This window comes from Salvelinus namaycush, chromosome 6 (assembly GCF_016432855.1).
Source record: "Salvelinus namaycush isolate Seneca chromosome 6, SaNama_1.0, whole genome shotgun sequence".
Taxonomy (NCBI): domain Eukaryota; kingdom Metazoa; phylum Chordata; class Actinopteri; order Salmoniformes; family Salmonidae; genus Salvelinus; species Salvelinus namaycush.
This window is the reverse complement of record NC_052312.1, coordinates 27909359-27927979: the sequence shown is the minus strand read 5'-3', so window position 1 is coordinate 27927979 and position 18621 is coordinate 27909359. Positions and strand designations below refer to the sequence as shown.

The following is an 18621-nucleotide window of genomic DNA, read 5'->3' as shown; positions in this document are numbered from 1 at the left end:
CCAAAAATGGTCAAAGACTCCAGCCACCCTAGTCCATAGACTGTTCTCTCTGCTACCGCACAGCAAGCGGTACCAGAGCGCCAAATCTAGGTCCAAGAGGCTTCTAAACAGCTTCTACCCCATAAGAGTCCTGAACAGCTAATCAAATGGCTACCCAGACTATTTGCACCCCCCCCCCCCCCCCACGCTGCTGCTCCTGTTTTCATCTATGCATAGCCACTTTAATAACGCTACCTACATGTACATAATTACCTCGACACCGGTACCCCCGCACATTGACACATTGACTGTAACGGTACCCCCTGTATATAGCCCTGCTATTGTTATTTACTGCAGCTCTAATTATTTGTTATTCTTACCTCTTACTTTTTTTGTTGTTGGTATTTTCTTAAAACTGCATGGTTGGTTAAGGGCTTGTAAATAAGCAATTCACTGTAAGGCCCACACCTGTTGTATTCACGCATGTTACATATACAATTTTATTTTATTTGACAAATCACTTAGCGATCATTACGATAAGTAGCCTATTTTAGATAAATGTGAAGTTTGAAATGAAATAAGTTTGTTAACATGGGTGATTGTTAATAGGACAATTGATAGCTACAACCATTAAACTAGTAGTAGTTTAAAGGATAATAAATAAAAAAATGGTGCACATTGTTCCAGATGGACTTTTGTCCATATCACACAGCTGTAGTAATTTACCGTAAACACTTGATTCCCAGGGGACAGTCACAAAGCTCCTTGGCGTGGTGCAGACAGACGAGACGCTCTGGGCTGCAGGGACACGTCAGAGCTGACAGGAAACAGGTGGTCTTACACTTCTGACACTGCCGTTCGTCATCAGGGACCAGCTCAAACACCTCCTGCTCTGAGGACAGCACACCCTGCAGACACAGAGGGAAAATCTCAACCAGAAAACAATCCACTTCAACTAGACTGGAAGGACAAATGTGAAATTACATAATTAATTAACTTTTGGGGTGATAGGAAATAATTTGAAACATATCTTTGGGATTGTGCGACGTCAACATATTGTTAGATAGTGTATCATCATAATGTATTCCCAAGTAAACCCCGCTTGCATTACTTCACCCTCTCTGTCCTGGCCCTCCTGTCAAGTTTTCCTAAAGTGACAAAAGGTTGTTTATATAGAAATCCCCCTGGGCCCTGTCCCTCACCATCTCCTGCAAGGCCTGTCTAAGCCGTGTCTCTTCCTCCATCATCTCTCCCATCTCTCTGAAGACTGCAGCAGCCAGCTCCACGTCCAGGCTCTCGGGGTCGGCAGCCATCTTGCACAGCAGCTCCTCGTGGGAGAAGACACAGTAGCGGTGGAGCCGCCGGTAGTGGGCCACACACTGACGACCCATCGGGAGCTGGAAGGGGATGGACACACAGAGACAGTCAAAAGTCTTTAATCGATTCCTTGGATCTTTTCTCCTCAAAACATCAAGGAGAAGCAAAGAAAGCAATGGAACGGGAATATCTAAGATGATTGATTCACCAAGACAGCAATGCGGACAGTAAGGGTATAAAATACTTTACGAAATGATTTTAAGCTCCCAACTAGGCTTGGGCGGTATACCAGGGCATTTGGAAATAGCCACGGGATGGTTTTCCAATACCGCCAATAGCGTTGAAACTATTTATTTGATGTTTTTTTAATGAATTTGAATATCTGTAGCTACTCAAGTAAATACCTGCAGTCAACTTGTGCAATATGTTTGGAGATAAAGATTGTGATCTTCCATTTCACCAGTAACCTAATTTTTCATTATGAAGCTTAACGGTAGTACCCAGTCACAGAACTACCGAGACCACAGCCTTGTGAGTCACTCACAGTTGTGCAGCATGCGCCAGGTGATCTAGTTACAGTATGGAATTCACAACTAAATGTTTTCCAGCTGGATATCTTACAACTAAGTAACTGTCTAAAATGCAGTAAATGCTCTGAAGTTCTGCATTTGGTTTGCTAATATAGTAGTTAGTTAGCTAAGTGGTTAGCTTCTTCCAAAATCAAGCATTCAGATAGTCCCCTCCTGGATCCAAAGCCTTGCTGTCTAATATTTGTTTTGTGCATGCAGCATTTGAGTTACTTGTATAGTTCAGGTCAGAGACTATAAAATATTCGCAATGCGCTTGTTAGCATTCACTATGGGATTTGACATGTTCTTGTTAGCATTGTTAACCTTTAGATTACATATTATCAATTGGGGTTTGAAGTTATGATAATCTTGATACCGCCCAAACCTACTCCCAATTTCAAAATTCCAATTCAACATTCTGGTAATATTTGTTTACACACAAACACTTGCTAAAACTTTAAACTCACCCAGTCTGCGGTACAGAAGTTGACAGCCTCAGCAAAGTTGTATCCCTGGTTGAAGCCACTGTGGTAGGCTCTGGGAAAGGTCACCACAAACTCCCCCGCACACTGGTTGGTGCGGTAAACCTAAGTGGCACAAACACACACCAGTAAAAGACACGATGCAGAATTGGTCTCGTAAAAGCTGCGGTGGAAAAAGTACCCAATTGTCATACTTGAGTAAAAGTAAAGATGCCTTACTAGAAAATGACTAAAGTAAAAGTCACCCAGTAAAATACTACTTGAGTAAAAGTCTAAAAGTAAAAAAAATTCAAATTGCTTATATTAAGCAAACCATATGGCAGTTTTCTTGTTTTTAAAATGTATAGATAGCCAGGGGCACACTCCAACACTCGGAAATCATTTACAAAGTAAGCATGTGTTTAGTGAGTCCGTCAGATCAGAGGCAATAGGGTAGACCAGGGATGTTTTCTTGATAAGTTTGTGAATTGGACAATTTTCCTGTCCTGCTAAGCATTCAAAATGTAATGGGTACTTTTGGGTGTCAGGGAAAATGTCTGGCGAATGTAGTGAAGTAAAAGTTGTCTAAAATATAAACTGTAAAGTTCAGTATAGATACCCAAAAAAAATACTCAAGTAGTACTTTAAAGTATTTTTACTTAAGTACTTCACACCACTGCGTAAAAGGGGCCAGTTCTGAGGCGGAGTTCTGATCGAGGGTCAGATCCCCACCCTTGTCCATATAAACTTATTCATTGTGATCCAACAGGCAAAACTGTTCCTAGATCAGCACTCCTATGAAACAGTTGATACATACGGCTACTGATGGAAACACACACTACATACGGGCACTCCGTGCTCCATGAGGACGTTGGGATTCATGATGGTGACAAGCTGGTGCAACAGGTCAGGCTGAGAGTCAAACAGCTCTGGGGCCAGCTTTTTCATCACTGACTCCAGCTGCTCTGCCGCGTGGGCCGGGACACCATACCACGTCTTAGGCTCCCCCCTGGAGAGACAGGCAGAGAGAGAGAAGACGGTTAACCAATCAGACGAATGAAGATGGGGAGTACAATTGTATCTACGACCCATTGCAATGTAATGGGAATTGTAATGTTGGTGCTTTTCTTATAACTAATTTCTGTGTTCTATTCTTGTGCTGTTCTATAAACCAATGTTTGTGTTCATGCAAGTGACTGTACAAATCCTCACTTATCAGTAATTTGGCAGTACGCTCAGACATTGTTTTGAGAACGAACAAAAGATCTCAGTTTCAAGGTCTCAGCTCAGAGAGAAGCCTCGTGAGGTGTTGGTCTGTCACATGTTATGAAACAGTATTGGTCAGTCACATGAATGAAACAAAACGGTAATGATTAATTAATTATGCTAAATCATGCAAATATAACTTGTCTGTGTATAGCCATATAGAAGAAAACTGCTGGGACTGCCCAGGGAGAGCTCCTGATTGACATGTGTACTATAGTGTATTGAGTTGGTTGGAACCTCTCCAGCGCGCTGACAATAAACAAAGATTCATTGACTTTCACTGACTTTCCCTGTGTAAGAATTTTTCCACAACAGCAACATTGTATACGGTTTACATTGTTTTCTACATGCATTTGTCTGCCTCTTCCCACTGAGGACTGTTAAAAATACATTTTATGTGTGTCCTTTGGATAAAAAAAATATAGTATTACTAAATATTTGGGTAAGCGGTTGATTTAGGACAAGAAATTCATGTTTGTTACTTTACCAGTGCAGGAAGTTGATGGAGTAGCTCCAGTGGTCCTCGATGTGCCAGCAGAAGGAGGAGAAGCACATGCCCACATAGAGCCAGGGCACCTTCATGCCAGATATATCCACGTTTATGTGGGTAAGGACCGACTGCTCCAGGACTGGCATGTTGTTCAGGTTCCAGCCTGAATTGGCATACTCCTACAGAAGAACAAGACAGAGGTGATGGAAGTTACTTATTCATACTGGGGCTCTTTCTCAATTAATCTTTCCACGATTCCTTGTGTCCTCTCTCTATTCCAAAAAGACATTAGAGGAGAAGGTCCAACTGTAGGAACAGATCTTCACCTCCAATGCGTTTTGAAAAGGTGGCGAAAGACTAACGAGAAAGAGTCGAGGTCCCAGTTGGTGCATAGTTACCTCTTCGTCTCCCAGTAGCCGTCTCTTGCCATCCCTGACGGGGAATCCGCTGCCCACCTCCTTAGAGCTGATGTCAGCTCCGTACTCCACAATGACATCCTCCTCGATGGAGCTTACCAGACGCCAGAACTCCTTCTCCACTAGCTCTGTAGGCACCATCTGGGGGTGCAGAGAAAGGAGAACACACACATGCATTGTTTAGATGTGATTGCGCATTAGTGGGAGAGAAAGGTTAGGTGTACAACTTCAAACAGCATGAAGGACGAAAAAAATAAATAATAATAAATCACCCAAAGAAAGTGTGTTGACTACATCGGACTTGATTTTGAGATGGACCTAGCCAGAACATATGTATTCCAAAATAAATCGTTTTCTTTAGATTCTTGCATATTACTTAAGGTGACCGTTTGATTTTGAGACGTACGTGCACGGGCATGTTGAAGTAGTCTGACTTGAAGTGGTCAGCCATCTCTCCAAAGCTCTGGAGGGTGTACTCCCTCACGGCTTGCTCAAAGCCAAACGCCTCCCGTGGCTTACTGCACTCCTGTAGGGTGAAACGGGGTGGGACAGCCAGTGAGAAAACATCATCCTATCCCATTGTCCTCAACAAGATTTATGTACAGTACCAGTCAAAAGTTGACACCTACTCATTCAAGGGTTTTATTTGTACTATTTTCTACAATGTAGAATAAGAGTGAAGACATAATTTCATAACATATGGAATCATGTAGAAACTAAAAAAAAGTGTTTAACAAATCAAAACATATTTTATATTTGAGATTCTTCAAAGTAGACACCACTTGCCTTGATAACTTTGCACACTCTTGGCATTCTCTCAACCAGCTTCACCTGGAATGCTTTTCCAACAGTCTCGAAGGAGTTCCCACATATGCTAAGCACTTATTGGCTGCATTTCCTTCACTCTGCGGTCTAACTCAATTGGGTTGAGGTCGGGTGATTGCGGAGGCCAGGTCATCTGATGCAGCACTCCATCACACTCCCTCTTGGTCAAATAGACCTTACACAGCCTGGAGGTGCGTTTGGTCATCGGCCTGTTGAAAACAAATGATAGTCCCACTAAGCACAAAGCAGATGGGATGGCATATTGCTGCAGAATGCTGTGGTAGCCATGCTGGTTAAATGGGGAACCACACATGCGGAGATCATCCGCTAACCTACTCTGCGTCTGAAAGACACGGCGGTTGGAACCACAAATATCAAATTTGGACAGACCAAAAGGACAGATTTCCACCGGTCGATTGTCCATTGCTCGTATTTCTTGGCCCAAGCAAGTCTCTTCTTCTTCTTATTGGTGTCCTTTAGTAGTAGTTTCTTTGTAACAATTTGACCTTGAAGGCCTGATTCACACAGCCTCCTCTGAACAGTTGATGTTGAGATGTGTCTGTTACTTGAACTCTGAAGCATTTATTTGGGCTGAATTTTCTGAGGCTGGTAACTAATGAACTTGTTCTCTGCAGCAGAGGCAAGTCTGGGTCTTCCTTTCCTGTGGCGGTCCTCGTGAGAACCAGTTTCATCATAGTGCTTGGTTTTTGCAACTGCACTTGAAGTTCTTGACATTTTCCGTATTGACTGACCTCCATGTCTTAAAAGTAATGATGGACTGTCATTTCTCTTTGCTTATTTGAGCTGTTCTTGCCATAGTATGGACTTGGTCTTTTACCAAAAAGGGCTATGTTCTGTATACCACCCCTACCTTGTCACAACAACTGATTGGCTCAAACGCATTGAGGAAAGAAATCTCACAAATTAACAATTAACACCTGTTCATTGAAATGCATTCCAGGTGACTATCTCAAGAAGCTGGGTGAGAGACCGCCAAGAGTGTGTGCAAAGCTGTCATCAAGGCAAAGGGTGGCTATTTGAAGAATCTCAAATATATGTTGATTTGTTTAACACTTTTTTGGTTACTACATGATTCCATATGTGTTATTTCATAGTTGTGATGTCTTCACCATTACTCTACAATTTAGAAAATAGTAAAAATAAAGAAACCCTTGAATAAGTAGGTGTGTCAAAACTTGACTGGTTCTGTATATCATCACAGCTTAACAAACACTACAACCTATTCACACGGAGCCAAAATTATAACACGTGGTAGGCAGGTGTGAACTGTATGCACATGTTTTTTCTTGTTGTAATACTCCTTGTGATTTACTTTGTTGTATGTATTTATGCACTATATGTGATGATGTTGTGCTGTTTGAGATACATTTTCCGAAAGCGACAAAAAATAAACTATTATAATTCACAGCTTTTGCAAAAATCTTCCATTGATATAGAATACATGCATGACTAGCATGAAAATTCAAGTTAGCTGTCGTGGGTTTCTTAAGTGAGGAATCAGCTTCGGATTGGGTAATGGCAGGGTCACCAGAGTTCCATACCTCAGCAACACACTTGGGGCATCGCCAGTCCCCCTTAGGGACATCCTGTAGGGGCGGAATCAGACAGAAGGTGTGGTAGCTGTCATCACAGCCGTCACACAGCAGGAGGCGGTCCTCCTCGTCGCCCCGCCCACACATCAGGCACATGTAGAGGTCAATCTGGGGGATCTAGAACAGGAAACACAAAATAATAATAAATCAAATGATTACATTCAAAAAGTGAAATGAAACTAAAAACATATTTTGAGCTGTTGTCCACTAGTGATTCATTTGTTTCTAAGCACTCTAGTGAGTGAGAACAGGACAACACAGACAGTGAAGAAAAGTTGAAATCAACTCAACTCAACTCATACTCATAGATTACAAAATAATCTAGATTTATTATAGAATATTAGACCGACACAAATGAGGAAGTTAACTGGTGATACTCACAAAGTTGACCTCCAGGGTTTCTTTGCGTGGTCGCATCTTAATGGCGAAGGCCTGGGCCTTCAGGTAACGCTGCTTCTTATTGAACCCATCATCTTCTCATGTAACACAAGAGAACAAAATTGCTCCAATACTGAGCTGAGGGAATTGACATTCCACAACTTGCATTTTCCACAAAAATACAGAAAGAACATTGCACACTAATTATGCTCCAAAACATTTAATGGGTATAGCAACCAACATTTCGGCACGCAGTGCCTTCTTCAGGGTTAAATGGCAAATGCTTGAACCAGGTTATGTAGACAAACAGTGCAATTAGTTCAGCCAATGAACACAGTGAGGAGAGTATCATTGTAATTAAGGTAATGAGGGACAAAAAAGTGGTTAAAAAACTAAAATTATACAGCATGACAAGATGTAAATAATTGCCCCATGTATTCAACATCTTATGTCAACATGATTAGATAAAATGTAAAATCTTGGTCGACCGAGAGTAGTCTCTTCTTTCTTTCTTTTAAACGTTGTACTTTTACGTGTATAGACACACCCTGTGTTTGAATGAAATCCACATATGCACTGAGCTTCTCTGGTGCTTTAAGCACTGTTGAAATAATTAAGATACACAAACAACTCAAGAGGGAACCTGATGGCCACGCTGTGTTAAAATCTCTCTCTCCCAGCAGGCACTACAGCACAGCAAGTGTTCATAGTGCTGTACGCGCTGAAGCTGCAACATAAGTACAGCCAATTTTCTTTTTTTCTTACTTGTTTTGAGAAGTTCTGTTACCGAAATTGTTTAGGAAAACCATTCCCTCCCTATTCCATTAACCCTTTCTCTCTTTATGTGAGACTACCATAATCACATCAATAAATTGGTTATAACAAATTCCCAGCATTATAACAGCAAAATGGATGCGGAGGACGTGAAAAAGAAACTTGAGAACAGGGGAATGTTTACTGGTTGCTCAGGAGGGAAAGGGGAAGTCAGATGTGTGAAAGCCATTTGAATTAGTTGTGGAAACTACTGGAGATCAAGAAAAAGGAGGGTATAGGAGTAAGCGCTGCTTCAGTAGTGTATGCCAAACAGGTGCTGTTAGATTACAATATAATTGTTCTGCCCGTTTGGAACACTGTAAACATTAAATAAATTAAGTAATACCAGAGTCTGCTTCAAAACCTTTATTACAGCATAGCAAAGATTAAAAACAGACGAATTTGTGAAATTGCTTTACCCAACATTTTGCATTGCGTGAGGCTTGGTGCTCACATACATCAGAGTAGGATATTAAACAAACATTCAAACAGTCAACAAAAGCAGGATCTGTCTTACTTCTGTAGGTAGATATATATATAAATATATGTATATATATACACTGCTCAAAAAAATAAAGGGAACACTTAAACAACACAATGTAACTCCAAGTCAATCACACTTCTGTGAAATCAAACTGTCCACTTAGGAAGCAACACTGATTGACAATAAATTTCACATGCTGTTGTGCAAATGGAATAGACAAAAGGTGGAAATTATAGGCAATTAGCAAGACACCCCCAATAAAGGAATGGTTCTGCAGGTGGTGACCACAGACCACTTCTCAGTTCCTATGCTTCCTGGCTGATGTTTTGGTCACTTTTGAATGCTGGCGGTGCTTTCACTCTAGTGGTAGCATGAGACGGAGTCTACAACCCACACAAGTGGCTCAGGTAGTGCAGTTCATCCAGGATGGCACATCAATGCGAGCTGTGGCAAAAAGGTTTGCTGTGTCTGTCAGCGTAGTGTCCAGAGCATGGAGGCGCTACCAGGAGACAGGCCAGTACATCAGGAGACGTGGAGGAGGCCGTAGGAGGGCAACAACCCAGCAGCAGGACCGCTACCTCCGCCTTTGTGCAAGGAGGTGCACTACCAGCGCCCTGCAAAATGACCTCCAGCAGGCCACAAATGTGGATGTGTCAGCATATGGTCTCACAAGGGGTCTGAGGATCTCATCTCGGTACCTAATGGCAGTCAGGCTACCTCTGGCGAGCACATGGAGGGCTGTGCGGCCCCACAAAGAAATGCCACCCCACACCATGACTGACCCATCGCCAAACCGGTCATGCTGGAGGATGTTGCAGGCAGCAGAACGTTCTCCACGGCGTCTCCAGACTCTTTCACGTCTGTCACATGTGCTCATGTGCTCAGTGTGAACCTGCTTTCATCTGTGAAGAGCACAGGGCGCCAGTGGCGAATTTGCCAATCTTGGTGTTCTCTGGCAAATGCCAAACGTCCTGCACGGTGTTGGGCTGTAAGCACAACCCCCACATGTGGACGTCGGGCCCTCATACCACCCTCATGGAGTCTGTTTCTGACCGTTTGAGCAGACACATGCACATTTGTGGCCTGCTGGAGGTCATTTTGCAGGGCTCTGGCAGTGCACCTCCTTGCACAAAGGCGGAGGTAGCGGTCCTGCTGCGCCTCCATGCTCTGGACACTACGCTGACAGACACAGCAAACCTTTTTGCCACAGCTCGCATTGATGTGCCATCCTGGATGAACTGCACTACCTGAGCCACTTGTGTGGGTTGTAGACTCCGTCTCATGCTACCACTAGAGTGAGAGCACCGCCAGCATTCAAAAGTGACCAAAACATCAGCCAGGAAGCATAGGAACTGAGAAGTGGTCTGTGGTCACCACCTGCAGAATCACTCCTTTTTTGGGGGTGTCTTGCTAATTGCCTATAATTTCCACCTTTTGTCTATTCCATTTGCACAACAGCATGTGAAATGTATTGTCAATCAGTGTTGCTTCCTAAGGGGACAGTTTGATTTCACAGAAGTGTGATTGACTTGGAGTTACATTGTGTTGTTTAAGTGTTCCCTTTATTTTTTTGAGCAGTGTATATAAATATATGTATATATATGGATTATTTATAAAGTAAGGCACGTTTAACAGTTAGGTTATTGAGTATAGGCCCAACTAATTTGGGGTTTCCTCTCGCCTTAATTTTCTTAGTCAATTAAGGCAAGGGCTGTTTCATCGTCGCCTCACTCCGCTGCTGTCTCCGCTGCATAGTTCTCAACACCAATATGCTGGTTAACTTTGCTATTATGCAAATAGCAACATACAGGGAATGGCGCCAATTCAACGCTGCACTGAAGATTGTTTCAGAACTGTTCAGTGACCAATATCCATTGCGGGAAAAAATATATTACTTTATGATAAATGTGTTTGTTAGTGTTGCCCCATTATTCTTACAAAACATAACCATTTACAATTTCAGTACCACGTCTTAAGAGTGATGGACCGTGAGATCCCCAAGGCCTCCGCAATGGATTAGTCCACTGAGACGTACGAATCAGACAGGTATCTGGTGCACCATAATTTTAAAAAATCAATTTGCGACTGCTCGACAAAAGAAATCTCAGTTGACCAAGTCTATTGGCCAAACAATTGACTAAAAATACACTAGAGACAGTGCCTTCGGAAAGTATTCAGACGCCTTGACTTTATCACATTACAGCCTTTTCTAAAATGTATTAAATAAAAAAATAAAAAACTCATCGATCTACACAGAATACCCCATAATGAAAAAGAGAACAGGTTTTGGAATGACTGTATATTTATTTAAAAAAAGAACTGAAATACCTTATTTATATAAGTATTCAGACCCTTTGATATGAGACTCGAAATTGAGCTCAGGTGCATCCTGTTTCCATTGATCATGCTTGAGATGTTTCTACAACTTCACCTGTGGTAAATTCAATTGATTGGACATGATTTGGAAAGGCACACACCTTTCTATATAAAAGGTCCCACAGATGACAGTGCATGTCAGAGAAAAAACCAAGCCATGAGGTCGAAAAAATTGCCCATAGAGCTCAGAGACATGATTGTGTCGAGGCACAGATCTGGGGAAGGGTACCAAAACATTTCTGCAGCATTGAAGGTCCCCAAGAACAGTGGCCTCCCTCATTCTTAAATGGAAGAAGGTTGGAACCACCAAGACTCTTCGTAGAGCTGGCCACCTGGCCAAACTGAGTAATCAGGGGAGAAGGGCCTTGGTCAAGGAGGTGACCAAGAACCCAATGGTCAATGACAGAGCTCCAGAGTTCCTCTGTGGAGATGGGAGAACCTTCCAGAAGGTCAACCATCTCTGCAGCACTCCACCAATCAGGCCTTTATGGTAGAGTGGCCAGACAGACTCCACCTGACAGCCCGCTTGGAGTTTGCCAAAAGGCACCTAAAGACTCTCAGATCATGAGAAACGAGATTCTCTTGTCTAATGAAAACAAGATTGAACTCCTTGGCCTGAATGCCAAGCATCACGTCTGGACGAAACCTGGATCCATCCCTATGGTGAAGCATGGTGGCAGCATCATGCTGTGGGGATGTTTTTCAGTGGCAGGGGCTGGGTGACTAGACAGGATCAAGGCAAAGTACAGAGTTTCTTTAAAACCTGCTCCAAAGAGCTCAAGACCTCAGACTGGGGTGAAGGTTCACCTTCCAACAGGACAACGACCCTAGCCAAGACAATGCAGGAGTGGCTTTAGCACAAGTCTCTGAATATCCTTAAATGGCCAAGGAAGAGGCCGGACTTGAACCCGATCAAACATCTCTGGAGAGACCTGAAAATAGCTGTGCAGCAACGCTCCCCATCCAACCTGACAGAGCTTAAGAGGATCTGCAGAGAAGAATGGGAGAAACTCCCCAAATCAAGGTGTGCAAAGCTTGTAACATCAAGAAGCCTCAAGGCTGTAATCACTGCCAAAGGTGCTTCAACAAAGTACTGAGTAAAGGGTCTAAATACTTATATAAAATGCTTATTTTCAGTTTTTAAGCAACAATTTCTAAATCTGTTTTTGCTTCGTCATTATGGGATATTGCGTGTAGATTGATGAGGGGGGAAAAACAAATGAATCAATGTTAGAATAAGGCTGTAACGTAACAAAAATGTGGAAAAAGTGATAATCCGTATACTTTCCCTTACATGTACGTATGCATGCATACACGTACGCATGCATGTATGTACGTACGTAAACTCAGAAAAAAAAGAAACGTCACTTTTTCAGGACCCTGTCTTTCAAAGATAATTTGTAAAAATCCAAATAACTTTATAGATCTTCAATGTGCTTGTTCAATGAACCATAAACAATTAACGAACATGTACCTGTGGAACGGTCATTAAGACACTAACAGCTAACAGACGGTAGGCAACTAAGGTCACAGTTATGGAGACTTAGTAGAAATGCCTCTAGTGTCCTGACTGAAAAACATCAAAAGAAAGATGCCCAGGGTCCTTGCTCATCTGCGTGAACGTGCCTTAGGCATGCTGCAAGGAGGCATGATGACTGTAGATGTGGCCAGGGCAATAGATTGCAATGACCGTACTGTGAGACGCCTAAGATCAAATCAAATGTATTTATATAGCCCTTCTAAAGACAGCGCTACAGGGAGACAGGACAGACAGCTGATCGTCCTCACAGTGGCAGACCACGTGCAACACCTGCACAGGATCGGTACATCTGAACATCACACATGCGGTACAGGTACAGGATGGCAGGTGTACGTAAACCTCAGAATTCAACTGTACATACTAGAGGTCGACCGATTATGATTATTCAAGGCCGATACCGATTATTGGAGGACCAAAAAAAGCCGATACTGATTTAAAAATGAAAATATATATATTTATTTGTAATAATGACAATTACAACAATACTGAATGAACACTTTTAGTTTAACTTAATATAATACATCAATACAATCAATTTAGCCTCAAATAAATAATCAAACTGGTTCAATTTGGTTAAAATAATGCAAAAACAAAGTGTTGGAGAAGAAAGTAAAAATGCAATATGTGCCATATAAAAAAGCTAACGTTTAAGTTCCTTGCTCAGAACATGAGAACATATGTAAGCTGGTGGTTCCTTTTAACATGAGTCTTCAATATTCCCAGGTAAGAAGTTTTAGGTTGTAGTTATTATAGGAATTATAGGACTATTTCTCTCTATACCATTTTTATTTCATATACCTTTGACTATTGGATGTTCTTATAGGCACTTTAGTATTGCCAGTGTAACAGAATAACTTCCGTCCCTCTCCTCGCCCCTACCTGGGCTCGAAACAGGAACACATGGACAACAGCTACCCTCGAAGCATCGTTACACATTGCTCCAAAAATGCCGCGGCCCTTGCAGAGCAAGGGGAACAACTACTTCAAGGTCTCAGAGCAAGTGACATCACCGATTGCAACACTATTAGCGCACACCCCGCTAACTAGCTCGGGAGTTGATAGGCTTGAAGTCATAAACAGCTCAATGCTTGAAGCACAGCGAAGAGCTGCTGGCAAACGCACGAAAGTGCTGTTTGAATGAATGCTTACGAGCCTGCTGCTGCCTACCACCGCTCAGTCAGCCTGCTCTATCAAATATCAAATCATACTTAATTATAACATAATAACACAGAAATACGAGCCTTAGGTCATAAATATGGTCAAATCCGGAAACTATCATTTCGAAAACAAAACGTTTATTCTCCAGTGAAATACAGAACCGTTCCGTATTTTATCTAACAGGTGGCATCCATAAGTCTAAATATTCCTGTTACATTGCACAACCATCAATGTTGTCATAATTAAGTAAAATTCTGGCAAATTAGTTCGAGCCAAAAACTGTTGCATATACCCACCCTGACTCTGCGTGCAATAAACGCAAGAGAAGTGACAATTTCCCTAGTTTAAAATTGCCTGCTAACCTGGATTTCTTTTACCAAATATGCAGGTTTAATAAAATATACTTCTGTGTATTGATTTTAAGAAAGGCATTGATGTTTATGGTTAGGTACATTCGTACAACAATTGTGCTTTTTTCGCAAATGCACTTTTGTTAAATCATCCCTTGTTTGGCGAAGTTGGCTGTCTTTGTAAGGAAGAAATAGTCTTCACACAGTTCGCAACGAGCCAGGCGGCCCAAACTGCTGCATGTACCCTGACTCTGTTGCACAGAACAGAACACAAGAGAAGTGACACAATTTCCCTGGTTAAAAGAAATGCATGTTAGCAGGCAATATTAACTAAATATGCAGGTTCAAAAATATATACTTGTGTATTGATTTTAAGAAAGGCGTTGATGTTTATGGTTAGGTACACATTGGTGCAATGACATTTCTTTTTTTGCGAATGCGCTTGTTAAATCACCCATTTGGCGAAGTAGGCTATGATTCAATGATAAATTAACAGGCACCGCATCGATTATATGCAACGAAGGACAAGCTAGATAAACTAGTAATATCATCAACCATGTGTAGTTAACTAGTGATTTATGTTAAGATTGATTGTTTTTTATAAGATACGTTTAATGCTAATTAGTATTTGGTAGTATTGCCTTTAAATTGCTTAACTTCGGTCAAACGTTTTGGGTAGCCTTCCACAAGCTTCTCACAATAAGTTGGGTGAATTTTGGCCCATTCCTCCTGACAGAGCTGGTGTAACTGAGTCAGGTTTGTAGGCTTCCTTGCTTGCACACGCTTTTTTAGTTCTGCCCACAATTTTTCTATAGGATTGAGGTCAGGGCTTTGTGATGGCCACTCCAATACCTTCACTTTGTTGTCCTTAAGCCATTTTGCCACAACTTTGGAAGTATGCTTGAGGTCATTGTTCATTTGGAAGAACAATGTGCGACCAAGCTTTAACTTCCTGACTGATGTCTTGAGATGTTGCTTCAATATATCCACATAATTGTCCTCCCTCATGATGCCATCTATTTTGTGATGGGCACCAGTCCCTCATGCAGCAAAGCACACCCACAACATGATGCTGCCCCCCTGTGCTTCATGGCAGTATAGTGTTCTTCAGCTTGCAAGCATCCCCCTTTCTCCTCCAAACATAACGATGGTCATTATGGCCAAACAGTTCTATTTTTGTTTCATCAGACCAGAGGACATTTCTCCAAAAAGCACGATCTTGTCCCCATGTGCAGTTGCAAACCATAGTCTGGTATTTTTATGGCGAAATTTGGAGCAGTGGCTCCTTCCTTACTGAGCGGCCTTTCAGGATGTCGATATTGGACTTGTTTTACTGTGGATATAGATACTTTTGTACCCGTTTCCTTCAGCATCTTCACAAGGTCCTTTGCTGTTGTTCTGGGATTGATTTGCACTTTTCGCACCAAAGTAAATTAATCTCTAGGAGACAGAACGTGTCTCCTTCCTGAGCGGTACGATGGCTGCGTGGTCCCATGGTGTTTATACTTGCGTACAATTGTTTGTAAAGATGAACGTAGTACCTTCAGGTGTTTGGAAATTGCTCACAAGGATGAACCAGACTTGCGGAGGTCTACAATTTTTTTCTGAGGTCTTGGCTGATTTCATTTGATTTTCCCATGATGTCAAGCAAAGAGGCACTGAGTTTGAAGGCAGGCCTTGTAATACATCTACAGGCACACCTCTAAATGACTTAAATTATATAAATTAGGCTATCAGAAGCTTCTAAAGCCATGACAGAATTTTCTGCAATTTCCCAAGCCGTTTAAAAGCACAGTCAACTTAGTATATGTAAACTTCTGACCCACTGGAATTGTGATACAGTGAATTATAAGTGAAATAATCTGTCTGAACAATTGTTGGAACAATTACTTGTGTGATGCACAAAGTAGATGCCTAACCGACTTGCCAAAACTATAGTTTGTTAACTTCTCTAGGGTACGTGAGACGTTAGCGTCCCACCTCTTCAACAGCCAGTGAAACTGCTGGGAGCCAAATTCAAATACAGAAATACTCATTATAAAAATTCAGAAAACAAAACATATTTTACATAGGTTTAAAGATTAACTTCTTGTGAATACAACCACGGTGTAAGATTTAAAAAATGCTTTACGGCGAAAGCATACCTTACGATTATTTGAGAACATAGCCCAGCAGACAAATCATTACAAACAGTAACCAGCCAAGTAGAAGAGTTACACAAGTCAGAAATAGAGATAAAATTAATCCCTTACCTTTGATGATCTTCATATGGTTGCACTCAGTAGACATTCATTTACTCAATAAATGTTCCTCTTGTTCGATAAAGTCTCTTTATATCAAAAAACCTCCGTTTTGTTCATGCGTTTTCTTCAGTAATCCACAGGGTCAAACGCAGTCAAAACAGGCAGACAAAAAATCCAAATTGTATCCGTAAAGTTCATAGAAACGTGTCAAACGATGCTTATATTCAATCCTCAGGTTGTTTTTAGCCTAAATAATCGATAATATTTCAACTGGACAATAACGTCGTCAATATAAAAGGTAAACAAGAAAGACACTCTCTCGGTCGTGCGCATGAAGAAGCTCTGACACTTTAGGGTTCACTCATTCAGACTGCTCTTACTTCCTAATTTTTCAGAATACAAGCCTGAAACAATTTCTAAAGACTGTTGACATCTAGTGGAAGGCATAGGAACTGCAATTTGAGTCCTAAGTCAATGGATACTGTAATGGCATTGAATAGAAAACTACAAAACCAAAAAAATAACTACTTCCTGAATGGATTTTTCTCAGGTTTTCACCTGCTAAATCAGTTCTGTTATACTCACAGACACTGTTTTAACAGTTTTGGAAACTTTGGAGTGTTTTCTATCCAAATCCACCAGTTATATGCATATCATATCTTCTGGGCCGAGGAAGCAGGCAGTTTAATTTGGGCATGCACTTCATCCAAAATTCCAAATGCTGCCCCCTACCCTAGAGAAGTTAATTGAAATGCATTCCAGGTGACTACCTCATGAAGCTGGTTGAGAGAATGCCAAGAGTGTGCAAAGCTGTCATCAAGGCAAAGGGTTGGCTACTTTGAAGAACCTCAAATATATGTTGATGAGAGGGGGATAGAAGCTGTTTAGGAGCCTTTTGGTCCAAGACTTGGCACTCCGGTACCACTTGCCGTGTGGTAGCAGGGAGAACAATCTATGAGACTACGGTGGCTGGAGACGGACAATTATGGGCTTTCCTCTGACACCGCCTGGTATAGAGGTCCTGGATGGCAGGAAGTTTGGCCTCAGTGATGTACTGGGCCGTACGCACTACCCTCCGTAGCGCCTTATGGTCAGATGCCGAGCAATTGCCATACCAGACGGTGATGCAACCGGTCAGGATGCTCTCGATGGTGCAGCTGTAGAACCATGAGGATCTGGGGCCACATGCCAAATCTTTTCAGTCTCCTGAGGGGGAATAGGTTTTGTCATGCCCTGTTCACAACTGTCCTGGTATGTTTGGACCATGATAGTTCGCTGGTGATGTGGACACCAAGGAACTTGAAACTCTCGACCTGCTCCACTACAGCCCCGTCAATGTTAATGGCGGACTGTTCGGCCCGCTTTTTCCTGTAGTCCACAATCAGCTCCTTTGTCTTGCTCACACTGAGGGAAAGGTTGTTATCCTGGCACCACACCGCCAGTTCTCTGACCGCCCTACAGGCCGTCTCATCGTTGTCGGTGTTCAGGCCTACCACTGTTGATGGTGTTGGAGTCGTGTTTGGCTACGCAGTCGTGGGTGAACAGGGAGTACAGGAGGGGACTAAGTACACACCCGAGGGGCCCCAGTATTGGCTAGGTGATGAGCGGTGCCTGGTTTCCTACCAAAATCAAATCAAATTAAATTGTATTTGTCACATACACATGGTTAGCAGATGTTAATGCAAGTGGAAGCGAAATGCTTGTGCTTCTAGTTCCGACAATGCAGTAATATCCAACGAGTAATCTAACCTAACAATTTCACAACAATTACCTTATACACACACAAGCGTAAAGGAATGAATAAGAATATGTACATAAAAAAATATGAATGAGTACAGTATATACACATATGAGATGAGTAATGTAGGGTATATATATATATATATATATATATATATATATTGCTCAAAAAAATAAAATCACACTTCTATATATATATATATACTGCTCAAAAAAATAAATCACACGTCAATCACACTTCTGTGAAATCAAACGGTCCACTTAGGAAGCAACACTGATTGACAATCAATTTCACATGCTGTTGTGCAAATGGAATAGACAACAGGTGGAAATTATAGGCAATTAGCAAGACACCCCCAATAAAGGACTGGTTCTGCAGGTGGTGACCACAGACCACTTCTCAGTTCCTATGCTTCCTGGCTGATGTTTTGGTCACTTTTGAATGCTGGCGGTGCTTTCACTCTAGTGGTAGCATGAGACGGAGTCTACAACCCACACAAGTGGCTCAGGTAGTGCAGTTCATCCAGGATGGCACATCAATGCGAGCTGTGGCAAAAAGGTTTGCTGTGTCTGTCAGCGTAGTGTCCAGAGCATGGAGGCGCT

General features: G+C 42.0%; 1 protein-coding gene across 1 annotated transcript in view; it reads right to left on the bottom strand.

Moving 5' to 3' along the window:
• The window catches only part of LOC120049835 (lysine-specific demethylase 5A-like), a 60812-nt gene that overhangs the window by 20764 nt on the left and 21427 nt on the right, over nt 1–18621 (bottom strand). The window contains exons 7-15 of the mRNA XM_038996289.1: nt 7318–7409; nt 6886–7053; nt 4905–5024; nt 4481–4639; nt 4080–4261; nt 3173–3335; nt 2333–2452; nt 1182–1376; nt 706–887 (exon numbers count right to left, since the gene is read on the bottom strand). Of these exons, the coding sequence (XP_038852217.1) occupies nt 706–887; nt 1182–1376; nt 2333–2452; nt 3173–3335; nt 4080–4261; nt 4481–4639; nt 4905–5024; nt 6886–7053; nt 7318–7409 (1381 nt within the window). The remainder of the gene's footprint in view (nt 1–705; nt 888–1181; nt 1377–2332; nt 2453–3172; nt 3336–4079; nt 4262–4480; nt 4640–4904; nt 5025–6885; nt 7054–7317; nt 7410–18621) is intronic.